This window comes from Budorcas taxicolor, chromosome 5 (genome assembly GCF_023091745.1).
Source record: "Budorcas taxicolor isolate Tak-1 chromosome 5, Takin1.1, whole genome shotgun sequence".
In the NCBI taxonomy this organism is placed as follows: Eukaryota; Metazoa; Chordata; class Mammalia; order Artiodactyla; family Bovidae; genus Budorcas; species Budorcas taxicolor.
This window is the reverse complement of record NC_068914.1, coordinates 71,416,577-71,442,978: the sequence shown is the minus strand read 5'-3', so window position 1 is coordinate 71,442,978 and position 26,402 is coordinate 71,416,577. Positions and strand designations below refer to the sequence as shown.

The window sequence follows — 26,402 nt, the reverse complement described above, 5'->3', positions numbered from 1 at the left end:
TTCCATGGACAGAGGAGCCTGGCGGGCTACAGTCCATGGGGTCACAGAGTCGGACACGACTGAGCACCAAGACCTGTTTTCCAGTGTCCTGAATTTTGGGGCCATTCTAAGGTTTTCTTCCTCTGTAACACTGTTTTCATTTATTTATTAGCACTTCCTTTTCCAGGAGGAGAAGGGAAAGGTGGGCCAAAGGGGATTGTGAGGTGAAAGAAAAACAGTGTTGAAAAATAAACCACAAATTAAGGAGAGACAATGAGAAATGGCTCCAGGGAGAGAACACAGAGAAACAAGTTAGGGAGAACATTCACCCACCTCCTTCCCCAGTTTTAACCATAAACAGCCCATTTCCCCTTCCTATTCTTTTTCTAACAGCATCTTGCTGTTTTGCTATCCTTGTTTCTTCAAAAGTCATTAACTTTTTGAAAGCTAAAAGTAATACATGTACCTGGGAGGGGGGGAGGGATGTAACATTTTTAATAGGATGTTCAGCAGAAAAGTAAGGTTCTCATAGCAAATTTCTAGTTTACTCCCCAAAGGCAACTATGACTACTAAATTCTTTTGTAAACTTTCAGAGCTGGTCTGCACATAAGTAAACATCCCCTCTGTTTCTACCTTACATGTTCCTATTGCTTCTAGCCCACTTTATATCAAATGAGAGCCCTCTTTTGGATCTAACATTTTCCCATTTAATTATCTATTTTGGAGTTGATTCCATATCTGTGTGTGTGTAACATTGTTTTAAACAGCATTTTACTCAATCTTTTTATGCTGGAATTTTAAAATGTTTCCATCTTTGCTATACACTTAACTGCTGTGGGAAATTTTGGTATGTATATCTTTGCCAGAGGTTGCAACATTGGTTGCTCATGGCTATTTCTGGCTATGGACTTTTTTTTTTTTTTTTGAGGGACTACTCTGTTAATTATCATACCTTTTCAATAAAGGTTCAGATTTCACGTTTCTGAAGACAGAAATTTCTGAACCACTACTGATCCTTCTTTATAGATGGATTTTATACTCTCCAGGGGCTTCCCGGGTGGCACTAGGGTTAAAGAACCCTCCTGCCAATGCAGGAGACACAAAAGACTTGGGTTCAATCCCCTGGAGGAGAGCAGGGCAACCCACTTCAGTACTCTTGCCTGGAGAATCCCATGGACGGAGGAGCCTGGTGGGCTACAGTCCATAGGGTCGCAAAGAGCCGGACACGGCTGAAGCGACTTAGCAGGCAGGCATGCATGCTCTCCAGTCTTAATCGTCCTTTCAGCTTCCTGTTGCCTTTCTTCAGGCAAGTTACATTAGTTGCCTGGCTCTCCAGAGCATTGGGTTGGTGCGCCCTGTTTTGTGCATCAGTATAAGACTCTAAAGATACTGGTTCTCAAATGTTTTTATTTTATGCCCAATGTCCCATGAGAGGATCTGGAGTTCTACCATTCTGGCCTTACTAGAAACTGAGTATAGTAAGAGTTCCATACAATTAATTGAAAATGGGAAAGGATAGGAAACCCATTAAATCTAAAGTACAAATTGACACTTCAACTTTGAGGACTGTAAGTCATGGGATGAATCATGTTTGCTGTCTTTCTGGAATCATTTCCCTGTATCAGGGTGTTTTGTAGTCATAGATGAGTTCACTCTCTTGACTAGTTTGGTTCTCCTGAGAAGAATTTATTTATTCATAAAACCATTGCATATTCTATTGGCTGCATCTTTTTCAAAGCTGGCTGCAACTGCTGGCTAGCTCCAGCAGAAGCCAGGCTATTGTTAACAGAGTCACGTTCTGTTCTTTTGTTGTCCAGTCACTAAGTCGTGTTATTTTATCAACTTTCAATTTGATCTTTGTTTTGTCTACCATTATTAGAGGTGACTTCACGGATAGCCACTCACTTTATTTTTTTTGCCACTCACTTTTACTCCAGCTCTTAGAGCCCCCTGGGGTGTAAATGACCCAAATGCAAAATCTGGAGGTTAATTTGACCTTCAGCCCAGGCCCTCACTGGGGCTTCCCAGGTGGTTCAGTGGGTAAAGAATCTGCCTGCAAAGCAACAATAGACGCGGGTTCGATCCCTAGGTCAGGCAGATCCCCTGGAGAAGGGCATGGCAATGCACTTCAGTATTCTTGCTGGAGAATGCTATGGACAGAGATGCCTGGTGGGCTACAGTCCCTGGGGTCACAGAATCAGACCTGAAGTGACTGAGCAGCCCAGGCCTCATAGTAAGCCTGCTGTTTGGTTTGCTTTTCTCTTGGGTGTCCTGACATTTTCCTACTTCCTTTACTCTCTTTCAATATTTGCTCTGCCCTTTGCCTTTGTTAAATGACAGACTTCTTTTTATTTCTCACACTGTTCCTAATGCCCACCTATCATTTGGAGGGTGGCAGGAAAGACGTTGGCGCCCCCAAGCTTTATTTTCCACTTCAGAAAGCTATCTCTCTTCAGATAACTCCACTGAATTGAAGTTGCCCAATAAAACCTGATGAATATAAAGGCCAGAACTGACACCCAAAGAACTTGAACGTGGGTAAACAATAACCCTATAGTAGCTGTCTCTTTCAATAGCCTTTTTAAAAATTTCGTTTTGTTCTCTTTCAGAGTTCTCTAGTTTTTGAACAAAATTTTTAATGTGGAAACTTACAGATATGTACAAGAGTAGGGAAAGCAGATTTCCCATAACCTAGCTCCAGTAATTATTAACAGTTTGTTCATCTTTTCTTGTTTGGTTGGTTTGTGTGTGTGTGTTTCACACACCCCAACCAGGGATCAGTCCTGAAACCCCTGCAGTGGAAGCACAGAGACTTTTTTTTTTTAAAGCATTTAAAAAATATGACCCAGCAGTGCCTTGCTTTATTTATTCATTTATTTGGCTGTGCTGGGTTGTAGTTGGTGGCATATGGGTTCTTTGTTGCCACACACAGGGTCTTCCTTGTGGCATGTGGGATCTAGTTCCCTGACTAGGGATGAAACCTGGGCCCCCTGGGAGCGTGGAGTCTTAGCCACTGGACCACCAGGGAAGTCCCACACTTTGCTAGTCTTGTTCCGTTCCATATCATATTTTTTCCAATTTTTATTATGAAAATTATTATTGTTATTTTGGGGCATGCCGCACAACTTGTAGGATCTTAGTTCCTCGACCAGGAATTGAACCTGGGCCACAGCAGTGAAGGTGCAGAGTCCTAGTCACTGGAGCGAAAGGCGAGTCCCTGAAAATTATTTTGTAAAAGTCTGAAGAACAGTACAATGATCACCTATAAACCTACCATCTATACTCAACAACTGTCAACATTTTTACCAAATTTGCTTTATTGATTTAACCATGTGAAATATTTGAAAGTCTGTTCCCATCATCACGACCCTTCACTTTAAATAGTTCATTATGTACCTCCTAGAACAGCATTTCTCCTGCACAGCCATAATTCCATTACCACACTTAAGAAAATTAACAATACCTCCTAATATTAGCTAATATTCATGTCTGAATTTCCTCTGCTGTCTCCAAAATGTCTTATATAGCTATAAAAAAACAAACCAGAATCCAAACAAGATCCACACGTTATATTTGATTATTATTGTCTTTTGAATTTATCCTCTCTTTCCTCCCCCTCTGTTCTATTTCATTTTCATTTTGATGAGAACAGGCTAGTTGTCTTGTTGAATGTCTTGGACTCTGGATTTGCTGATTATCTCTATGATATGTTTAACTTTTTCCTTGATCCCTTGTAAATTTCCTGTAAATTGCAAGTTGGGTCTGAAGGTTTAATTAGATTAAGATTAAACACTTGAGAAGAATACTTAATAGATGATGCTATGTACCTACTGCATCTCATCAAGGACTGTGTCACAGTTGTACTATTAGTGATACAAGGTTTGATCACTTGGATAAGCTGGTGATGTATCTGATCTTTCCATTTAAAACTTTTGGGTTCCTTTTTAATTTTTATTTTGCAAATAATCATGTGATATTTGTCACCAGGTTAGTATCCTTTTCCCTAACAAATTTCCCCTTAAAGTTTTGATGATTGATGACACTTGCTTAAGTCAATTATTTCATTTTGGGTTGGAGAATGAATGATGTTCTAATTTTTCAATTTCTCTACATTCATTATATGGAATTGTTGAAAAAAAGTTTTCCCTTGTTGACTAAAGATGAACTACAGTTCTTCCTAAAAGAAAAGGTGCTTCTTTCATTTTAATTACCAATTTTCAAAGTAAAGAGTTGGTGTAAAAGTGACCTCCAAGGTGGCAAATTAGCTTTTTTTCCCATTTGTATTACTATAGACTAGGGGTTTGTCCCAGTAGTCTCTCCTCACACATCCCATTTTCCTGTCTGGTTTATCCGTGGCGATTGCCAACTCTCTCCGCACTTAAACGTCTGGGCTTTCGAACCAGCCCGCTAGGGGACACTAGTTTCCTCCCTGCCCCCACGCTGCCGCTCTATCATGCTCTTCGCCATTTGCTACCGGTTGTTCTCTCGCTGGTGCCGACGCTGTCCACGGAGCCGCTCTAGGCTGTTGGGAGGCCGTCCGCATTGCGTGGGGAAGGTTTGGACGACGCAGTCGCCTCGCCGGCCCCCGGGGCGGTTAGCGCTTCCGGGGTCGGAGGGTGCGCGGGGTTGAAAGCGGGCCGCTCCGCCCCGTCCCCCTCCCAGACCAGCAGAGGCAGCAGCCGGAGCAGCCGCAGCCTGCGCCCTCTCCCGCCCGCCCGCCCTCCGCCCGCCCGCCCGCCCTCCGCCGCCCTCCACCCGTCCCGGGGTCTCTTTCCCCCTTCCTCCTCCTCCTCCTCCACCCCCCCCTTCCTCCTCCGCCCGCCCGCGGGGCCCCCCTCGCCTTCCCGCCCGCCCCTATTGTTCCGCCCCCGGCCTCCCGCCCTTCCCCTTCCCGCCCGCTCCCCTTTTCCCCTCAGTCGCCTCGCGCCTGCAGGTAAGCTTCAAATTTTTCCCTCCGCCCGCGGGTATGGCTCTATTTCCACTCTTGCCATCTTTCTTAGCGGGCTCCGGTCCTCGTCACGAGCCTCGGCCTCGCGTAGTCCCGCGTGAGCGCCTGCTCCCTCTCTCTGCTTGGCCGGCCATTCACGCGAGGCCCTGGTTCCGACGAGGCCTAGTAGGCCTCGCGCAAGGCCTCCTCCCCTTCCCCCCGCCTTTTCCCGGTGGCGGCTGCGCAGGAGTCAAGGAGGGCGCGCGCGCGGTAGGGGGGGGGCGGCGGTGGATTTGTTGGTTGAGGGGGGTGGGGGAGGCGATGGCCGGCTTGCTGGCCGGGCGGGTGAGCGCGGCTCCCCGCGGGGGTCAGGCACTGGCGCAGCCACTCGAGGAGGCGCTATTAGTCTGGCCCCTCCCCCTGGATCGCAGCGCCCCCCCCCGACCGAACCGTTTATTTTTTCCTCCTCTTTTTCTAGTGGAGGGATGGGGGGGTACATTTTTTGAGTGGAAAATGCTTGGATGGCCAAGGGGAGGGGGGCTGTGGAGTTAAAGAAAGGGTAGACGGGCTCCCAGTTACCGAGTTATTCAGGACGTTTTCTCGGGGTAACGAATTTTGAAATTACAAAATGCCTGCCGCTATAGACCCAGACCGAGCTATTTATAGGAGAAGGGGTAATGGATGCAGGATTAACAGCTGGATTCCTGGGATTGGGTACACTTACATTCTCCTAGTCAGGAGAGAAACATGACAGGGATTTCTTGAGTGGTTTGGTGTTGGAAATGCCATACCTCAAGAAATGGCTTCAAATAGGTTTCCAATTTTCTTGCCCTTTGGAATTTGCTTTTGTCATGGTATTTGTAAAGTGCTTCTTATTCTGTGGGTGAGGATAAGGGATTAAACTACCAAATTTTTTCTATGTCTTACTAAAGTCGTTCTTACAGACCCAACTCCTATTTTCTCCCTACCCCCAGTACAGTTGTTTTCCCTTGAGTGAAAAGTGTTGAATTCTGGGATTTTTTTCAGCAATTACATTCTGGAAATGGGGGAATGAGGTGCTTTGGGGATGCAAAGCCCTTCTTTTAAGTAATCACACACTTGAGGTAGCCATGGGGCAGCTTGCCATATACAGGATGGTCTGGCAGCCACTTAACACTTTTAGGATATTTAGGATGTGGCTTTGTGTTAGAGCAAAGTTGAAAAGGTGGCTGGTTTTGTGAAGGAGGAAGACTGGCTGTAGGAGAGATCATTGATGTTTTGAAAAGGTGGATACTAAAAATGTCACTGGAGAAATTTCACCACTTCGGGGAGGTCCTTTTCAAAACTAACACTGTTAGGTCCTAAGGAAGCATTGTAGGCTGACGTATATTCAAAAACATTCTTTATCAATTAAAGCAGAAATGTTAGTAACATTGCTTTAGTGCTTACGTGGGGAAAGGGCCTCAGTAGGAAAGTCTCATTGCTGCTGTTGCTTAAAACAACCACACAATAAATTTGTAGCGATACCAGCTATCATTTTGATTGTTTCCTTTGGAAGAAAATTTAAGATTAAATAATTTGAATAAAGACTTGAGTAGTAACAGGTTAATGTGGAAACAAGGAGGTAAGTTCAGATCTTGAGTGACTATCAAGTTTGGTTGGGAAAAGAGGACTCAGGGTGCACTTAATGTATTGAGTCATTTCCCAAAGGGGAATGTGGAACCCAGCCTGCATGGAAGGCATTTCAGATAATGCCTTTTTCAGTGAGGTTGTTGATTTAAATCTTTAAAAAATTATTTGGTGACATGTATTGACATTCAGAATTTTAAGGTGAAGATACATTCTAATTTTTTTACCTAGAAATTGCTGCCAATAAAAACATTTATGTGTGTCCTTTGTAGCTTTCAACCTGAATGGCTTCATAACAGGGAAGCAGAAGTCATAGCCCTCAGTGTATAGTTAGCTTGAGGTTTGCCCTCATGATTTCCAGGTGTTTCTGTATTCTTTTGAAGCTTATTTTGCTGAAGGACAACTGGTGCACGTTCAGCAGTTCCCTTAGAACTAGTGCCAGTTGAAGAAATCTTTCACATCCTGAGAGTCAGCGGAAACCCTATCATTAATGAGAGTAGACTGGAAAGTTGCTTTATATACTTTGTAACAGAATCTGAGCTGTTAATGCAATTGTGCTGGATGTATACAAGCCTGCGGACTGATACGCTGTCATTTAAGGAAAAGAGTCAGCTAGAAAACATTGATAATGACTAAAGTAACATTGGGAAATGTTTCTGTTGTTTTCCTGCTCTGATTTTGGTCATGTTTGCATTTCAGTTTTTGGCTTTCACCCCCACCAGTGACCAAAGACTTGACCACTCAAAGTCCAGCTCCTTGAACACTGCTCGACATGGACACCGGAGTGATTGAAGGTGGATTAAATGTCACTCTCACCATCCGGCTACTTATGCATGGAAAGGTATGCAACAGCTTGGGAAAATTGGGTCATAGTAACTCCTAGAGGAGGGGCCAGGAAGAGAGGGCATGGATCTTGGAGCTCATCAGATTAGCTCTGTGGGAAGTCTGGCTTTAGTACTCCTCCTCTGGTGAACTAGATGAGAGTGTAGTGGGAAAATGGACAGACTTTACTAGGAAGCTCCACTGAGCAGGAAAGGCTTAACCAAAGGCTAGAGCCAAAACTATCTGGATGATAAGATTTTTCTCATGGATGTTGTTATAGCTTGTGATAGGTAGATTTCCACTGCCCAAACAATTTTGGGTAACTTTAAGGTGAACTGGTATTTGATATTTTAAAAAATAATTTATATTAAAGACAGCACTTTATTACTCTACTATTTCTTCACAATTCTTTGATAGCTTCCCTTATGTTTTGAGCAAGAAAATAAGAAGCCTTTCCATTCCCCTTCCCAACGAATCCTAGTTTTTCCATTGCTTTGGATTGTTTTAAAAATTACTTTTTGTGATAACCAATGCTTCAAGTTTCCTCATATTTGACACTAGTATTCTCCATTGTAGGAAGTTGGCAGTATCATCGGAAAGGTAAGACACCAGTTCAACTCTAATTACTATTTAGTCAACCTGGGTTTAAATAATAATTGAAACTCATTCTTGACTTTTCCTCTTTCAGAAAGGAGAATCAGTTAAGAAGATGCGCGAGGAGGTGAGTTATTGGGGATGGAGAGGGATAGGGACTGTTAACTTGGGAAGTTAGAAACTTCTAAAACAAAAGCAAAGTTTCTGTTTAATGACAGATTGATAGGGAGAAGTTTTTTGTTTTTGTTTTTTTTTTTAATATTTTGGCTACACTGTGGGAATGTGGGATCTTAGTTCCCCAACCTGGGCAGCCATGCCCCTGCAGTGGAAGCATGGTGTCTTAACCACTGAACCACCAGGAAAGTGTCCCAGAAAAGGGAAGACCTTAATAGAAGAAGCTGGTATTTTTCTGGCCTGGGTTATTTGTAATGACAAATAGTATGCTGGGAAATTGTAGTTTTAGGAAGTCTGCATTTAAGACTTAAACAGCTTCTGTAGTTTGTTGGAGGATAAATATGGAGCTGTATTTAAAATAATGTTGATGGTGCCTTTTGTAAGAATCATGTACATAGGCAGCTCTTGCCCATCTTGTTTAAGAGGGGTTATTTATATATTTGTGTGTCTGTGCTTAGATCTTTTTGTCTATTAACCTTTTGGCTCTGTTTCTATCCAGAGTGGTGCACGTATAAACATCTCAGAAGGGAATTGTCCTGAAAGGATTATCACTTTGGCTGGACCCACTAATGCCATCTTCAAAGCCTTTGCTATGATCATTGACAAACTGGAAGAGGTTTGTTGTTCCCTGCCCCTCATTCTTTATTTTTTATTGCCTCTTGATAGCTTAGTGATTTCCAAGAGCTTTTAAAATTGAAGAACAGACTAGATCATAAAGCTCTGTAAATGAGTTCTTTACTCCCATTCAGCATCCCCCAAATCGGACCATTTATAGTTAAAAAGTCACTTCAGTTGGTTAGAAAAATACCATTGACCATTGAAAAACATAAAATTGAACTATGCTGGTCTGCTTGTACTTGGATTGTTCCAATAAAAATGTATTACAGTAGTATAGAATATGTACTGTGGAATTACACAGTCAGCGATTGGTTGAATCCATGAATGTGGAACTATGAATAAGTTATACTTGGACTTTTGACTAGGGTGGGGGGCCAGCACCCCTAACTTCCAGCTATAGTTAGAGTGCTCACTTTGGCAGCACATGTGCTACAATTGGAATGATACAGAAGAGATTGATGTGGCCCCTGTGCAAGGATAATACACAAATTTGTGAAGCATTCCATATTTTCCCAATTATGAGTCACTGGGGGTTTATGTATACAGTATAAGGAATATAGTCAGTAATACTGTAATAACTTTGTATGGTAACAAATGGTTACTAGACTTTCTTTGACCATTTTGTAATAAATTTAAATGTCAAAACAGTACGTGTACACCTGAAATCAGAGTGTACATTGACTGTGCTTGAATTTAAAAAACAACAAAAAAACCCCAAATAGTTTGTTATTAGGGACTCTAAAAAATGTGAAAAAACAGCATCTTTTATTTCTTAACCAACAATTTGAAGGTATGCCACCATTGTGTTCATAATTATGTCCCCTGATTCTTAGTTGAGTGAACTAAATTAATATGGTTTTGTTAGGAGCCTTGCTAAACACTAATATACTCCATAAATACAGGTAGGCAGTTACACAATTTAAAAAAAAAAGCCTGGTAACTGTCAGAGCTATACTTGGAGGGGAGGGAATACATTTTGTAAGTTATCAGAAGCAAAATATCAGTAGCGGGAATTTTTTTCTGTTCATTAAACTTTCTCAGCCTTACAGTGCTGAACAATCATTGCCCCTCGGTCCATCCAGTTTTCAGCCTCCCAGCTTCTGTAGTAATGCTGCTAATAATGCAATTGATACTGCAGGCAGAGGAGAGCTTCTGGGCTGTTGCTAATGCCTTTTAATGGTGCCTGAAATCTTACGCTTGCCAAGATCAGAAATGCTATCTTTTTGACCTGTGAGACCTTGCTAATCCAGAGCTTGTAGCTTTAAAAAAATTCAGAAAATCTATTCATACTTTAACAAATAAGAAACATGGTCTTGACTTAAGGGGCTTATGTCTGAGGAATTCCCAGGTCTATCTAAATACATATATACTATATACATAGAGATTAGGCTAAATCAGAAGGCTAAATTCAAGTAGTTTATAGAGAAGATACATCATATTGTTATGGGAGAGACTGTGGGCTTTGAAGCCAATACAGTCTTTTAGTTTAAAATCTACAACTTTTCAGATGTGATTGGGGTAAGTACTCAGCTTCAATTTCATACCAAGAAAACAAGGATAAATAAAAGTACACTATTTTTTAATCTCTACATAGTTTAAGAGGACAAAATTGGTCACTTGAATTTGGGTTGCTTTGTCTCATCTTTTCATGTTTAATGTTGACTTCACCGGTATTTTATTTTGCTCAGAAAACTTCCTATTTTACTTAACAAAATAAGTTTTCTCTCTACTAAGAACACTGCTTCTGGCATGAAAGAACATATATTTAAGGCTAAATCTGAGGATATTTGTAGGCCATTTTATTTTTTAGTAATAAGGTTTGGGGCAGGAGCAATGTTTAAATGTTGGTGGAGATCATGACAATATGTCCCTTATAAGGTTCTTCTATGGCAATTAGGGGTTCCCAGGGATCTGTTTAAACTTGTATATTCTTGTGGTGTTTTGACTAATTTCTTTTTGTAGGACATCAGCAGCTCTATGACCAATAGCACAGCTGCCAGTAGACCCCCAGTCACCTTGAGGCTGGTGGTCCCTGCTAGTCAGTGCGGCTCTCTCATTGGGAAAGGTGGTTGCAAGATCAAGGAAATACGAGAGGTTGGTTAATTTGTGCTCTTTCTCTCCTTTTGAAGTGTAAATTTTAAATTAGCTTCCTCTACTAGCTTTTATTATCTAGGAAAAGTTAGCATTTATTGAGATTTTTATTAAAGTAATAGTCCTAGAAGACTATAATTTGGTTGATATGCATATTTTTTTTATATTTTATATATTTCAACAACAGTAAATCAGAAAAGTTAACCAGAATTTCCAACTATTGCATGTGACCTGTTGGTGACTTTTCCACGAGGCTACCTAATCCTTTTTTATGTCTAAAGAACTTATAATTTGATATGTAATAATATCAAGTGTTTTTCTTGGCCAAATTCTTAAATAGCATGGAGGAAGTGAAGGTATATTGGGATGTAGTTGTAATTCTCCCTTCAAAATTATGAAAGTTAATGGTGAATTATGGGAGCTTTTATTTATATCTGGGAGTTACTGAATTGGATGTTGGGATGAAATTTGAATGGCTCCTATTCGCATTGGACTTATCTGGGAGCCTATTATACTGCTACTATGTGAGCAGGGATTTTTATTTTGCTCATTGATATATTTCAAGTACCTGGGATGGTGCTTGGCACATAGAATGGGCTTAATATAAACATTTGCTGAATAAAAGGTGGGTGATATTTATGAATATTTTGTTTGATGACCCACAAAGCTATCATTAAATGAGAGGAAACTGTCTAGAACAACCTTTTTCTTAAGAGCAGGTTAAATTTAGGCTGTTATTCAGGCTTATTCTCAGCTTTCAGAGGCTAATTTATTTATAACTGTGATTAAACAATCTTATCTGGAATAAGGAAAGAGAGGGGAGGGAGGATTAAGAGAGTTAGATAGGAGATGGGATAAATGTTTACTGAGCTTTAGACTGCAAAATTTCTGCAGGGAGATGTAAATGGTATGTATGATCTGTTTCTCTGATTTTTAAAATTTCTTTTTACCCCAAAGAGTACAGGGGCTCAGGTCCAAGTGGCAGGGGATATGCTCCCCAACTCAACTGAGCGGGCCATCACTATTGCTGGCATTCCGCAATCCATCATTGAGTGTGTGAAACAGATCTGCGTGGTTATGTTGGAGGTAAGCCCTCAGGCTCATGCTGAGAATGGGGGGAGGGTGATTTAGGGAGACAGACTGATCTATATTTAGTAAGACTAGAATTAGGTGAGGCTGTTAGAAGCCTCACATGGGGGTGGGGAAGAGGTTCCCTGAGTTCATCTTTTCCTTCTCCCAGCTTTGACTTTTCTTATAGTCCAAGCAAAAATAGAAACTTAAGCAGCAGTGATCATTTGGTTTATAGCAATTTTAGCAGGGTTGGTAGGGGGAAGATTTGCTACTTGGAATTTGAGGACAAAAGATGTATCTGGGGTCTTGAGAAGCTTAAGTTAATTAAATTGCCTTTCAGGTTACAGTATTTTGGCTACATGCAACTTTGATATGTTTAAATTAATTTCTATGTTATAAGACAGGATTATTCAAAATGACCGATAATAACAGAAAATATCTATAATAGTGTTTCTGAATGACTTATGAGGTCCTGGTGGATGCTGTTCAAGTAAGAACAAGAATAATAAAATTAAGGAGAATTAAACCTTTCTAGAATTGTCATAGGGAATTGGTCCCATATTGGTGAGAAAGGAAAGTAGAACTTTTAAGTAGAGTTTAGGAAACTATTGATTGAATCATTCAGCTATTAATGGGAAGTCATGAATTACCGTAGATAAAAAGTTTGGGAGCTTTATTTCCTATTTGATTTTATTTCCTATTCAGGCCAAAATGTAATTACCCACTCAAAGGTACATGGGTACATCTAGAGGTTTCAGTTTTTTTGTGTTAATTAGAACAATTTGAACACATGGAAATAATGCCTAAATTATTACAGGGGAATCTGCCTTGATGAGAATTAGTGTGAACTGTGTAGTCCACGGACCATCTTACTGTTTTAAAGGCAAATAACTGCTGATGATTTGAGATTAGATCTAGCCAGAGACAAAGTTGGTAGGTGAGAGGGTGGAAATAATAAAGTTTTTAATTTAACTGACCTGTGTGAGCTTAAGCCACACAGCTGAAGCAGCTTTGAAACCTTATCTCTTTTTGTTTTTTTCCCCTCTGACTCTCTCCCAGTCCCCCCCGAAGGGCGTGACCATCCCGTACCGGCCCAAGCCGTCCAGTTCTCCGGTCATCTTTGCAGGTGGTCAGGTAAGAAGTTTCTTATTGGTGGGCTAAGGTGAACAAGATTGTATTTGAAATGTCAACTTTGCCAGCAGCACACCAGGCCACTCTGCATGCTTGCTGAAACCTGTACTCTGGCCATAGTTTGACCTGCTTTCAGTTTTATTTTTTGTACTGAAGAAAGCTATGAATGCCACCTTATTTATTAGCAGGCATTGGGAGTTTTGTAGGCACTCGGAAGAGGTGATCTGCTTAGTAATTTAAGGTGGGTTGGGTTAGAAGAAAAGATAAAATTGCTTTGATGTCACTGCTCTCCTTACCCCCACCCCATCCATGTTTTTTCATGTGTGGGTTGTTCTTTAGAGGCCCAAATAAAACATAATAAGGAGTTGGACCTCTGAAATAGATTCTTGGATGGTGGTCTCAAATTGGGGGCTCCTGAAATTGAGTGTCCTACAAACTTCCCCTTTTCCCCACCTCACCTCCCCTACTCCTACCCCTTCACTCCCAAATTCGAGTGTGTTGTCCCTGGGCTCTTAACCTCAAACACTGGTTTGAACCCACATGGCATAACTGAAATCAGCTGGGGTAAGGGTTCAGTGTCTAGGAGGGGGGAGAGCATGTTGGGCTGTGACCTTTGGTGTTAGAGTAAGAACACCAAAGCACCCCTTGGCCTCTCCTCCTTCACCAGCCTAAACTCTGGATCCTTGGTACATGGTTTATTCTGAAGTTAGAGTTTTATGACAAAAGGCACTGATTAGCACCATGTTAGTTTTATGCTTTTTGGTTAGTGTTTGAGGCATAGGTAGGTCAGTTTTAAAATAATTGGGATTCAGGCTGAAATAGTGGACCTTCATTTTGGTAGCTGCCTAAACAAGTACAAGTGTCCCTTTTCCTACGTGGGGCTGACCTGTTAACAAACGCAGATAACTCACCTAATTCCATCTTGTATTTAAACTGGGAGAGCTCTTAGAGTCCATCTCATTCCCATTCTATTGAATTGTCATAAAACTGAACAAGTTTTGGGGAACTTAGTTTGTCTTGTAATTCTGGAAGCTTTCATAGGAAGTTACTCATGTCACAGTTTTGTACCTTTTAATACTAGCATTGTACAACTGATTTGGTCTAAGTGTGCTTTGTGAGTCTGGGTAGTTAGGCGGATAAACAAAGGCCCAGAGTTAGAGTAGCAGGGAGGTTTAGCCTCAGGTGTTTTCCCTTCTCCCCTGGAACTACAAGTTCTACTTTTCTGGATTCTTCCCCGGTCACTTGGGATTATCTAGAGTCCATACCGCACAGCAGCAGTCCTCTCTGTTTACAATTCTGCCTTCATTTCCCTTTCCTTCCTTCCCCATCCCACCTCCCCCTTCTTACCTCTTTGCTTTCCTTCCCTCCCTCCCCTTTATTCAGTTGACCACTCTAAAAGCTTGCAGCTGCTTCTTCCATGAGTGGCCCTGTTTTGGATTATTCCCATGGGCCTTTTTAAATAGACCAGTTTATGCATTGTTCACAGGTGAACCTGTGTCTTTTGTTCCTTTGTGACAAAGTGGGCTCTATAGGGGTGCAGTTTAATCCCACATTGACCAGGAGCTGGCATCAGCTCTGTTGCCCCACTCCTTCATTCTTACTGAAAATAGTCCAACTGTGCAGTGTGAAATCTGCCACTATAGGTAACCTTTTTTTTTAATTCACTGATTGCAGCTCGTTTCAAATTGTGTTGTGAGCTCCTTTTTAAAGGAAAAGAAAAAATTAAACAACTTTTTTTGTGTGAATTTCATGCTGGTGACAAGGTGCCGGATTGACAGCCCTGGAGACTGAAATCCTCTATTTATCCACAGGACAGGTACAGCACAGGCAGCGACAGTGCGAGCTTTCCCCACACCACCCCGTCCATGTGCCTCAACCCTGACCTGGAGGGACCACCTCTAGAGGTGAGAGGGGATGTTCAGTCTCCAAGGCTCACTCAATCCTTCCGCCTCAGCCGAGACTGCCAACACGCGGGGGGCCAGTGGCGCTGGTGATTTTTGTGCTGTGGACACCACCTGTCCACGGGGACCTGGACTGACCCCCCCACCTCATTTCACACAGGCTGCGTAGCCCACCAGATGGTAACACCAACTCTCTTTTTTTTTTTCCCCCCCTTTTTTTTTTCTTTTTTTGTTCAACCCCCTTTCCCTGCCTCCTATTCCTCCTACCCCATTTTCACCTTCCCACCCCAACCTGGGTACACTTTTGGGGGTACTGGCCACTGTGATGTGAGAAGCTTCACATCCTGTTAACCAGCTGCTCCTTTCTTCCCTTCCTGATTCTCCTTGTCCCCCACCCTATTGCCCTAAAGACCCAGCTCCCTTTTTGGGAGGTATGGTGTGGGGGGAGGAGGGCGTAGTGGGAGCTGCAAGTGCCTTTTATGGAGGGGAGGTGGGAGAAAGCAGGACCTAGAACATAAGATTTTTTCTTTTTTTTTTTTTTTTAATATGTGTTCCTATGGTCAGCTCCCTAGTGCTAGGGACCCAACTAGCTTCCAGTGCGCTTAAGGTCATTAGGCAGATGTAGAGAAAAGAAAGATAGGAAAACGAAAGTGTTTTGTTTTAACATGCCGTGTAGGTCTGTGCAGATGTAAAACATGTCACCATGATTGGTAGAAGGGTTGGGGTGGTTGAGGAAAAAAATCATTTTCCTCCTAGGCCATCTTGTACAAAGGGAGAAAGAAGGGGGCTCAGGCAATCAAGGCATTGTTTAATCCTACCTCCCATATTTTCGTTAAGAAACCGATGTGTTATATTTTGTCTTTGATTGCAGGGAACATGGCTCCCTTTATAGGCATCCTGAAATAAGCCATCATATTTAGGGTTTAAAGAAGGCCAACTCGGGTCTGACTGTATTTGTGAGATACCATCTACTGCCTCAACCCCTGGCCTCCCGATTTCTAGTTCAACTCTGGCTTCCTGGCTAGTTGAAATCTGTCTCCCCCCCAGCCCCCCACCCCCCCACTGGGTGGCTGTCCGTGATTGGTTTTTAATAGGAACTGTTTTCCTCCTTTTGTAGGCCTATACCATTCAAGGACAGTATGCCATTCCACAGCCAGATGTAAGTTTTGTTTTCACTTGTTTTGAAAAGCTCCCTCTCCCATCCAAAATTGTCTCACTCCTTTCTCCGTGTAGGCAGAAGTGAGTTGGTCTCAAACATTTGCAGTATTGTTTCCCTCACAAGCTGAACTCTGTATTTTGGCCCTTAAATAATCTTTAATCAGGAAAGAGCTCCTTGTTTAGAAATTCAATCCCTGGAAATTATAATAGATTATTATATTCTACTTTCTCCCGTGTTACAGATTACTCTGAAAGAGAAATGTTCCACTGTTTACCGTCATTGGTTATCCCAGGGCACAATGTAAATTCACAGTGGACTGTGCATCTTTGCATGAAGTCCTTTCTATGGAGGGAGGGTGAGGGGGTGGGAGGTTGGGTTCACTTTTGTGTACTCAGTCTGAGGTGGTAATGTAAAAAGCATCTGGAGGGGTGGGATAGGGACTTAATTGCACAGGGAGGGTTAGGGAGAGAAATATTTGGATTCAACTCAGTGGAATTTCCTTGTCACTAAAAACTCCAATTTAAAAAGTGCTGGTATTTAGACTTTTAAGGGCATTTCCTTCTGCACTTAATCTCTGCCCTTACTAACCTTTTCAGGTGCTGAGCTTTAGATTTGAAAAGTTGGAGTTTGGCTTTTGGTTAGTGGTAGGCCCCCGGAGGAGAAGCAGACTTGACGAGAGATGGTTTTACGACAGCCGGAACAGTGTATATAGATGAAGAAAAATAGCTGTAGAAATCCTAGGGTCAGGGTTGCTAGACCCAGTTTGGTTTCGCCTTAACCTCTCCTCGCAGTCTCCCTGCCCCTCACCTCCTCCCCTCCTCCCGGTACTGACGGAGCCCTGCATGGTGTGTTTCCCCAGCACCACTGCAGTCTGTTTACCCAGCCTGTCTGTGCTTGTCCCTGGGGCAACTGTTGCAATGGCTGCAAACACCTTCATTAAATAGCCCACAAGGGGTGGTTGTCAGGTGGTGCTGCTGCTTTTCACACACCCCAAACGCACATATTCTCTTTGTACTGATACTGTTTCTATTTCTAACCCTCACCTTCTTGTGCCCGTCCCCAGGATTGTGATACCAGCCCCATTCCTTAGCCTCTGTCGTAGTTTGAGGAGTAGCCAACTTTGAGGATCAGGAGCTCTACATTTTCCAGTTTGAATGTGCTTGAGCTTTGGCTGTGTTACTCTCCTAATGTCAGTCTCTTCTGTTTCCTTCCTGCAGTTGACCAAGCTGCACCAGTTGGCAATGCAACAGTCTCATTTTCCCATGACGCATGGCAACACCGGATTCAGTGGTATGGATACCTCAGTGTCGCTTTTTGTAAGGTGTAGTACAAGACAGAGGCCAGCCCCAAGGTCTCCATTTGACATCTGTTTAAAACAAACTTCATTACCCAGCATCCTGCTGGCTTAAACTTGCCTGTTTCTATGGCTAAACCGAAGGAGGTAATATGTTTGTTAACTTGGTTTTCATTTGGGGTGAGTTACTCTAAAAGAGAAAAAAGAAAGGCCCTTGGAAGGTTTGGGGTGAGGTCTGGGGATGCTTGTCAGGCAAAGGGTAGGCTGATATTTCTTCTAACCCATCCTCATCGCTGCCCCTTTGATCTGATCGGCACCCCCTTTCTCTCCACCAGCTATTCATAGATCTGGGTAGAAACAATCCATTTGTGTAGTGTGTTTTTGTTTTGTTTTGTTTTTTTGGGCTTTTCTATATAAGGAATAACTTGTCCGATAGGGTTAGGATGAGACCACCAAACTCATTTTCACTTGTATCTTAACAGGCATTGAATCCAGCTCTCCAGAGGTGAAAGGCTATTGGGGTAATGATTAAAAAAAAAATCTGTAGTATTCTACTGTTATATTAATAAACTGGTGGGAGTCTTGTTTCACTGCCCATGACATACCAGCCGAACATGCACATGGCAAAAAGGAGCTGAGAGAGCAAAGCGGGGGTGGGCCTGGTGCCCCTGAGGGTCCCTTGATGGATCTGGCCTACCCCCTTCTAAAAATGCGTTTTAGCAGCCACAGCTGAGAGCAGGACTGGACTACGAGTCAGCCAGCTGGCCTTGTCTAGCCCAGGTGTCATATAGACGGGTATGGGTGTTTGCTGATAGGATTTTTTTTTCTCTTTTTCTTTGGAAAGCAAAAACCAGAATAAATTATTGAGCAAAGGACAGGGAGTAGTTTGGAGAAATGAAATTCCCACACCTTACTGCCATTTCTTTCTCACTGACCTTCAAGTGTAGGTTAGGGTAAGGGTGTTGGGATTGGTTAATCTGGTATAGGTATATTTAAAGCAACTCTGCATGTGTGCCAGAAGTCCATGGTACCCAGTAACAGGCATGGTAGTGGTGCTGGTGATAGCATCAGGTGAGGTAAAATTGGGATACAACAATAGGAAATCCAACCAGAAAAGGGGAGAAGTGCAGAAGTACCTGGTTAGATTTTGGTCCTGAGAATTGAGGATACCACATCCCCTTGCCCCATGCTTCCACCCCCCTTAGACCCTAATAGGCTGGGCTTTGCAGGAAATGGCATGAAATCAGCCTCTTTTGTTGATACAGAGGAACCTTTCCAGCATTATTTCTACACCCCTCTCCCATTCTTTCCTCTTTGGAGGCTTCCAAGTTAGAGATGAATCCCAACAGCCAATGCTGGGTTTCCAGTTCATTTTCCTTCTGTTAGGTTAATGTGCAAATCAGTGGGAGTTGTACGCTGTGCCTTGAACTTCTTTGCTATCTTCTGTCTTTTAGCAGGTTTGGATGCATCTGCTCAGACTACTTCTCATGAACTCACCATTCCAAACGATGTAAGTAAAAATAGAGGTTATGCTACTCTTAACACCTTGGGGAAGAAAATGAGTTATAGGCACTAAAATTCTTAAAATTGTAAAATCTCAAATAAAAACTGATGGAGATTGATGAAATTTATTGTGTGAGTTATCTTGAGCCAGAAGGAAACTTTATGTCTCAAATAGAAATTCCCATTTGCTTTTGCTTCTTGTAGAGTCTGAATACTTAATCCCTAGTGGAGTGGCCATTGGATGTTATCTGTGCTGTCCAACATGGTGGTCACTAAAGCATGTGTAGCTGTTTGAGAATAATAAAATGATAAACTCAGTTTGTCAGTCTCACTGGCCACATCAGTGTTCAGTAACGACATTATTAGTGTCTACAGTATTGGAGAGTGCAAATGTTGACCAGCTGTTTACTTTTTTCCAAGGCAAAAGCGTTAGAAATTAGCCAGAATCCTTGTCACTATAATAAAGTAATAATCATGGCAGGATGAGTTACGGCATCTTTATTGGCAAAAACAGAATATACTTTTACATTTAGCCCTGGTAAAGGAGGTTTATCATCATCTTTGCACTGCTTTATTTTGTCTTTGGAATTAATACTCTGAAGAAATGAGCTAATGGTCCTAGGAGTCATTCAGTTCAGAGTTGAATGCCATGTTTGTGGGCCAGAGGTACAGAAGCCTGAGGGGTGGGTTGGAATGCGGGGACCTAGCCATGCAACTCTTAATTTGGTATGCCTTGTTTTTCTTCTTTAAGTTGATTGGCTGCATAATCGGGCGTCAAGGCGCCAAAATCAATGAGATCCGTCAGATGTCTGGGGCGCAGATCAAAATTGCGAACCCAGTGGAAGGATCTACTGATAGGCAGGTTACCATCACTGGATCTGCTGCCAGCATTAGCCTGGCTCAATATCTAATCAATGTCAGGTAAGGGTTCCCTATCTTTTGTGTTAAATTGATGCCAACACAAGTAATGTGTGTGTTGGGAAAAGTTACACTATAATATTAAGTGTGGGATTCTTTGGGGGTTGGAAATGGGAAGGGTAGAGATTGCAAAAGAAAAAGTATCTAGCTCTACTTCTCATCCTTTAGTATAGGGGAAAAAGTAACCAGACTAATGAGTTTGCATGGGGTTGGGGGAAGGGAAGTGGATTGTTTGCATTTGACTTATTGTCGGTTTGGGGAATGGAAGGTATGGAGCATGTCTTCACTGTGTAGGACTGCTCTGGCTGGAGCACCCATACTGACTTAAAACCAAATGTAGGTCTCACTGTAGGTGTCATACAGACTAATACTTCACTGGGTTTAGGCTCCCAAGCACCCTTTAGTGAAATAAGGATAATGACAGCAAGATAGTTTCTTTGAAGCAGTCGTTACTGTTTATTCTGAACACATCCATCTGTGCCATTGTGTTCCATTGTTTAGAGCTTGTGTGAATGGAGAGGTGCAGGTATTGGAAATTTCTAGAAATGCTTAGTATTTTCTTTACCCCCCCACCATCTCATCTCATCCCTTATTGACCTGCTGAGGTTTTACTTTTTTTTTTTTTTTTAACTTCTTATCCAAAGGTAGCTAATGTTAACACACAACAGTTGTAGCAGCACTGTTACAGTTAGTGGGCATCCTGCAGGGCATTTTGTATTTCTTGCTTTCTCAGCACATGTGCTTAAGTCATGTTCTTAATTGCTTACTAACATCTTAAAGCTGTATTAGCAGCCCACTCCATAAGGGACTTAGTTACCCCTTTTATGTAGACTTTTACCTAAGTTGTTTATCTCTGTCACAACTAGTTGGTCTCTGTTGTATAGACAGATTTTATGGGTTCCTAAATCTAGTGCAAGGCAAAGGAATTCATAAGTATGGTATGCGGTCTATTTTTTGCCATTCTTACGCTGACCATATATTCCATGGTCTCTTATCCCCTGTAAGAATTTATCAGTTTCCCAGTAGTGGTTCCAACTTGTATCATATCTCTTCATGCCTTGAGGTATTTTCTTGTCTTTGTGTAGAAAAGATTTCTGTACCTAGATCTGCTTTCTATCTTCTTGCTGTTTGTAAGGGTTTGTTTCCCTGTTTCTGATTATGGTGCTGTATTGTTAAGAGGTAAGAATTACGTTCTTAGAAGCTGGAAGTCTCTGCTTGAGTAGATGTGCACTGAATATTGTCAGATAGTGTTTCCATGTAACCTGCTTGCCTGACCCCTCTACTAGGTTAATGGCTGAGTCGTAAGGAAGCAGAACTTGGGTCCACCTTGGTTTCTTGATTTAGTCACTCTTTTCAGGACCATCCTTTTTACATGAAACTGCCCAAGCTGTGGATTTGGGTCAAAACTTAAAAAAAAAAACTTGATTTATTACCAAGCAAGGACTATGTATGCACGCAGCTAACTCATTTTCTCATAGTGGCCCAATTTGAACACAGGAAGCAAACTGATTTTATTATGAATACTAGGCAAGAAAGATTTCTCTGTTTTTAGTAATGGACTTTGAGAGTTTCTGCTAATTCTGGCAGCTTTTATGGATTGCAACTGTCCTTGGATTTAGGTAGACAAAATGGGAGTCTTGAGGAGCCTCCCTGCCTTGAAAGAGTTAGTCTTGTGCCATATTCTGTCGAACAGACTTCAGCACATACCTGCAGTTCTGGCATAGGCCCATGCAGGCATTGGGAGCTACAGGTCATCCCTGTTACTTAGAGCTCATTTTAGAAGTAGAAGTGATGTTTTTAGTTCATTAAACTGAATTTTTCAGCAGTGCATGAAGTTTCTCTAGTTTGTAAAGTCTGTGTAAGAAGCATGGTCAGTTAAACAAAAGAACCTTCTTTTCTCCTCACCCATCACCAGAAATAAGGCTTATCTGTGCTTCTGTTTCCAGCATTTTTCATTGAAAATGCTACAGAGTTTGAAATGAGTTGACCTACTTTGGGCTCTTGTCCCTTTTCATCCTGATATATTAGTTAGTTGACTGGCAATGGAAGCAAATTTTGATATTAATTACAGGGGAAAAAAAACAATTTGCAAAATTCCGGGGGTTAAGTGTCCCAAAGCTTCACAAGTGCTTGGTGGATGAAACATTTATTTGTTTGGAAATTGATGAGTATTCTTTCATTTCCTGCCTTTTGGGTTGGATCAGTATGTCAGGTACATAAAAGTGTGTGATGTCTTTTCTCAGTCAGAATTTCTCGATAGCATTGGAATGGAATTTGGCAAAGTATATATTTTTAGAGGGTGGGACACAGAATAAAAGCTTGTCACAAGCTGATGTAAGTTTTCGTAATTGGCGACCAGAGGCACTTACTGATAACTGAAGCGGATTTTGTCCTGTACTTTTCCCTTTTGTGGTCTTCCCTTCCACCCACCCTTTTTTTTTTGTTCCTTTTTTTCCTCTGTTACAGTTTAGAAAACGCTAAACCCTCCTCCCAGGCAGCCTCCGTCACGATCCCCGATCACCTCAGCATCAACCTCTCTCAACCCTCCACCCCTTCTTCTTCTTCTTCCTCCTCCACCACCACCCCCTCGCTCGCCACAGCGGGGACCTCCGACGCACCCTCCAGCCTCCCCAACCCTCTTCCGACCGCCCCTTGTGTCTCCAGTCTGCTTGGCATGAAACCCATCCCTCTCCTGGCTCTAAATGTTGTGTCTGCTGCTAAGGGTACCGGGGCTTCAGCTACCACCACCACCACCTCTGCTGTGCCATGTGTAACTAACAAACTGAAAGGCGAGAAACAGAGATTCTCTCCCTACTGATGGCATTTGTCTTGGGGCACCCCCTCAAGTATTTCATGGTTTTTTTTCCCCCTTTGTTAATATTGGTGAGAACCAAATAATTGTGAGCTTGTGACCGTTTCCTTTTTACTGTTTTGGGGGGATGACAGGGTGGGGGTCGGGGCTATGGTAAACTGTGTTTAGGTTTAGGCCATTTCTGCTGAGTGCCTGTTTCAGAGTCTGACTTGTTGAATTCTTTATCTAGAGCCACAGTTCTTGCTCTTCTTTCTCATTCTGTTACTTTTTGTAGCTTTATTCTGCCTTGCAATATAACAATGTGTTAGGCTCTGTGTTAATGAATAAAAATTTCTCCGTTAACTTTTTTTTTCTTTTAATTATTTCATGGTTAAGTTATCAGCTGTCCTCCTTGGCCAGATTTGTGTTTCTAGTTGTAATAAAGTTGCCACAGTAAGAACTTTAGTTGACTGCTGTGTAGGAAAGAAGTTTTTTCTTCACCCAGAATGGGGAGGCAAGTTGGGAAAAGTTCTAATAAAGTTTGCCAGCTTCTGTCTGCATTCCTCTGAACTAGTATTACTTAAATCTCAACCAACCAACCAGTGACATTGCCTCAAATTTGGCAAGATCCTGCCTGTTTATCCTAAATCAACCCTGATTACTCAAATGGGTCCCTTTACCCTTTTATCCCCACCAACCTTTCTGTCTCTCGCCACCAACCCTGTCATACTTAGAAGATTAAAGACCTAGATTTGGAAGGAACCTGTAAGATCAACTTTAACTCATTGATCCACTTAAGATTGTTCTAAATTCTCCAAAGCCTTATTCTTTTTTGTATCCCAAGATGACAGTTCTCTCTCCATAAGAGTAGAGATGCCCTAAGTAAAATGGTGGAAGGCCTCTGATAGTCTCCACTCAGACACGACTGAGCGACTTCCCCTTCACTTTTCACTTTCATGCATTGGAGAAGGAAATGGCAACCCACTCCAGTGTTCTTGCCTGGAGAATCCCAGGGATGGGGGAGCCTGGTGGGCTGCCGTCTGTGGGGTCACACAGAGTCGGACACGACTGAAGTGACTTGGCGGCGGCAGCAGCAGCCTGAATGTATATTGCCAGGGTAATGAAAGTACAGTGCTCTCGGGGCTTATGAGAACCAGTTTGGAGATTTTTTTTTTCCCCCGGTTACCTTTTCCCACATCCCCCTTTGGCTTACATGGTTTAAAAAAACCTAATTATATTGTAGTATATTAACTACAATATATTGTTGCCCTTAAGATTGGGGCTGTAAACAAAGTCTGCATGAAGGACTAGGGGGGTGAGTTTCATCGTCCAGATTGGGGTTTAGTTGGTTGTTAGATGATGCTTTATCATGTGGCGCAGTGCCCCTTAGTAAGCCTTTTTAATAGCTTGCTGATACCATCTCTCCCCAGAAACTTTTTTTTTTTAAATTTTTACCTAGTTCTTTACCTAATGAGTACTCCCTAAAGGATTGCTGGGAAGAAAGTCGGAGGTTTTTTCTTTTCCTAAGTGCTGACTAAAATCCAGAGGTCCTTGGTGTTCAATTTTTTTAGCAGCCTACAGCTCCCCCATGTGGTCTTTCTTTTGTAGAGTCCTTAATATATTTTAGTTGGGTTTTCCCTTTTCTTTGTTCTCTTTCCCTGCCCACCCAATTCCTGCCCAGACTGGGTACAAATTCTGGACAGTTCTTTTTGAGTTCTTTTTGGTGTCAGAGTGCCATTACCTTCTTGTGTGAACTTCCTGATTTTTTAAAGTCCTAGATCTGTTTGCAGCAGCTCCTTTCCTGAACCTTCAGTTCCCATTTAAGTCTTGGATTAACGGACTGTTTTTATGTTGCCCTAGATCATCCCATTTTGAGGTTGGCAAGGATCTGTCCCCTACTAAGAATCAACTGTTCTTTATACTGAGGTCAAAATACCATTTTTGACTTGAAACTAAATGCAGTTTGTAATTGAAGGAGCTCTGTGTGTTTTCTGGTGTTACTCCTGGCCAGTTTTTCAATTTGCATTATTCTGGAAGAGATTCAAGTGGGGAAGTATTCATGTTCCTCTTGACAAGGAATGCCATTACATTTAAAATCTTTATGAAATAAAGTTGTAAAGTGAGGGGCTTCCCTGGTAGTCCATTGGTTCAGATTCCACACTTCTTTGCACAGGGCATGGAGAAGTTCCACATGCCCCAAGGTGAGGGTGTGCCGTGCTTAGTAGGTGCTTAGTTGCTCAGTTGTGTCTGTGGGCTGTAGCCCGCCAGGCTCCTCTGTCCATGGGGATTCTCCAGGTAAGAATACTGGAGTGGTTTGCCATCCCTTCCTCCAGGGGATCTTCCCAACCCAGGGATTGAACCCTGGTCTCCTGCATTGCAGGCAGATACCGTAAACTGTCTGAGCCACCGGGGAAGCCCTGAAGTGTGCCACCTGCCCACAAAACAAAAGGGTAAAAATGAGACTGAGGCTTAGACATTTAGCTCTGTTCAAAATGGGAGCCAAGTCTTGTTGCCTACCTAATAATATCAGAGAAGCAGGCTGATCACTGAACACCTAAAGACCTTTCCTTCAAAGCCCCACACTGGATTCCAGGACTTCAAATGATCTATTTGAAACAGGCATTGTTGCCAGATGTGTTTGAATGGAGAGTTTGGCCTAACAAGACCACAAATTGGGGAGCCCCTTAGAGCAAGCTAGGGAGTTGCTGAAAATGGTTTTGACTTCCACTCCAAGTCTTGAAAACTAGACCTAAAAATTGTAGGTTGAGTATAATTCTTAACCCAAACTTAACTACACTTGTTCCCTCTTTAACATGGCTTAGTTTTTAAAACACTGGTATCTCTTAATAGTCTTTACATTGATACAGAAACCCAGGACTGCTCTGTCAGCTTAGAAGAAGCCAAAATAAAGCTGGGCAGTAAACTTTCTGTGTTTTGTGACCCCGTAAGAGGAGGCTTTTGTGTGTGTGGTGTATTTTTGAGAGAATGCTTAACGTATCCCACAGAGATACTATGAAGAGCATAGTTTGAGGGAGAACTATGGTGGTTTAGGTAATTTGGCCTAGGAAGCTTGGATTGCAGGGGTTATATAGGACCACGGTACTGGTTAACCCAAGAAATCTTAAAATCAATGTCTCCCTTGATACGGAAACGTGCTCATTCACATCTTATCAACCAGACTAAAAGTTTTGGAGGTGAAGTACTGCCGGGCACTCAGGAAACTAACTTCGAGTTTTTTTTGTGTGTGTGTTACAGGCTTTCCTCGGAGACGGGTGGCATGGGGAGCAGCTAGAACAATGCAGATTCATCCATAATCCTTTCTGCTGTTCACCACCACCCATGATCCATCTGTGTAGTTTCTGAACAGTCAGCGATTCCAGGTTTTAAATAGTTTGTAAATTTTCAGTTTCTACACACTTTTATCATCCACTCGTGATTTTTTAATTAAAGCGTTTTAATTCCTTTCTCTGTTCAGCTGTTAATGCTGAGATCCATATTTAGTTTTATAAGCTTCTCCCTGTTTTTTTTTTTTTTTGGCTCATGAATTTTTTTTTGTTTGTCATGGAAATGTAAGAGTGGAATATTAATACATTTCAGTTTAGTTCTGTAATGTCAGGAATTTTTCAAAAAAATTAAAAGATGGACTGGAGCTTTTTCTTTGTGAATAGAAACTGGATGCCACAGTGATTTCATGTGGGTTTTATTCTGGTGTCTTGCTGTTATTTTTGCACCTTTTATCCCTCAAAAGGATAAAGACCCTGCTTGGGTTTTTAATATAAGTGTTTATTCCAGTGAAGATGTTTTCTTCTGTTTTACCACT

The 26,402-nt window shown here is 42.1% G+C and overlaps 1 protein-coding gene and 1 non-coding gene across 20 annotated transcripts; both read left to right on the top strand.

Annotated features, from left to right (window-relative positions):
• Positions 1 to 4,764: 4,764 nt before the first annotated feature.
• PCBP2 (poly(rC) binding protein 2) lies at positions 4,765 to 26,269 on the top strand. Of its 19 annotated transcripts, none has more exons than XM_052640328.1 (15): positions 4,765 to 4,913; positions 7,215 to 7,356; positions 7,914 to 7,937; positions 8,026 to 8,058; positions 8,605 to 8,721; positions 10,686 to 10,817; positions 11,772 to 11,900; positions 12,945 to 13,019; positions 14,828 to 14,920; positions 16,035 to 16,076; positions 17,294 to 17,366; positions 17,853 to 17,891; positions 18,825 to 18,880; positions 19,625 to 19,794; positions 22,258 to 22,945. In XM_052640328.1, exons 2-15 carry the CDS (start codon positions 7,288 to 7,290, stop codon positions 22,607 to 22,609), a joined length of 1,404 nt encoding a protein of 467 aa, XP_052496288.1. In that variant the 5' UTR covers positions 4,765 to 4,913; positions 7,215 to 7,287; the 3' UTR covers positions 22,610 to 22,945. The 19 variants fall into 19 exon arrangements, with proteins under 19 accessions (XP_052496288.1, XP_052496287.1, XP_052496286.1 ...); XM_052640327.1 differs by having other exon boundaries at positions 12,933 to 13,019; positions 18,828 to 18,880; XM_052640326.1 differs by having other exon boundaries at positions 12,933 to 13,019.
• On the top strand, positions 9,129 to 9,235 carry LOC128049110 (U6 spliceosomal RNA). Its single transcript, XR_008199479.1, has one exon. It is a non-coding gene; the product is annotated as a U6 spliceosomal RNA (small nuclear RNA).
• Positions 26,270 to 26,402: the final 133 nt, after the last annotated feature.

Excerpts from the sequence above, each read along its gene's own strand:
- PCBP2 (XM_052640326.1), top strand. The coding sequence starts at position 7,288 with ATGGACACCGGAGTGATTGAAGGTGGATTAAATGTCACTCTCACCATC. Across the intron at positions 7,357-7,913 it reads GGCTACTTATGCATGGAAAG|GAAGTTGGCAGTATCATCGG; the intron begins GTATGCAACAGC and ends TCTCCATTGTAG. Across the intron at positions 10,818-11,771 it reads AGATCAAGGAAATACGAGAG|AGTACAGGGGCTCAGGTCCA; the intron begins GTTGGTTAATTT and ends TTTACCCCAAAG.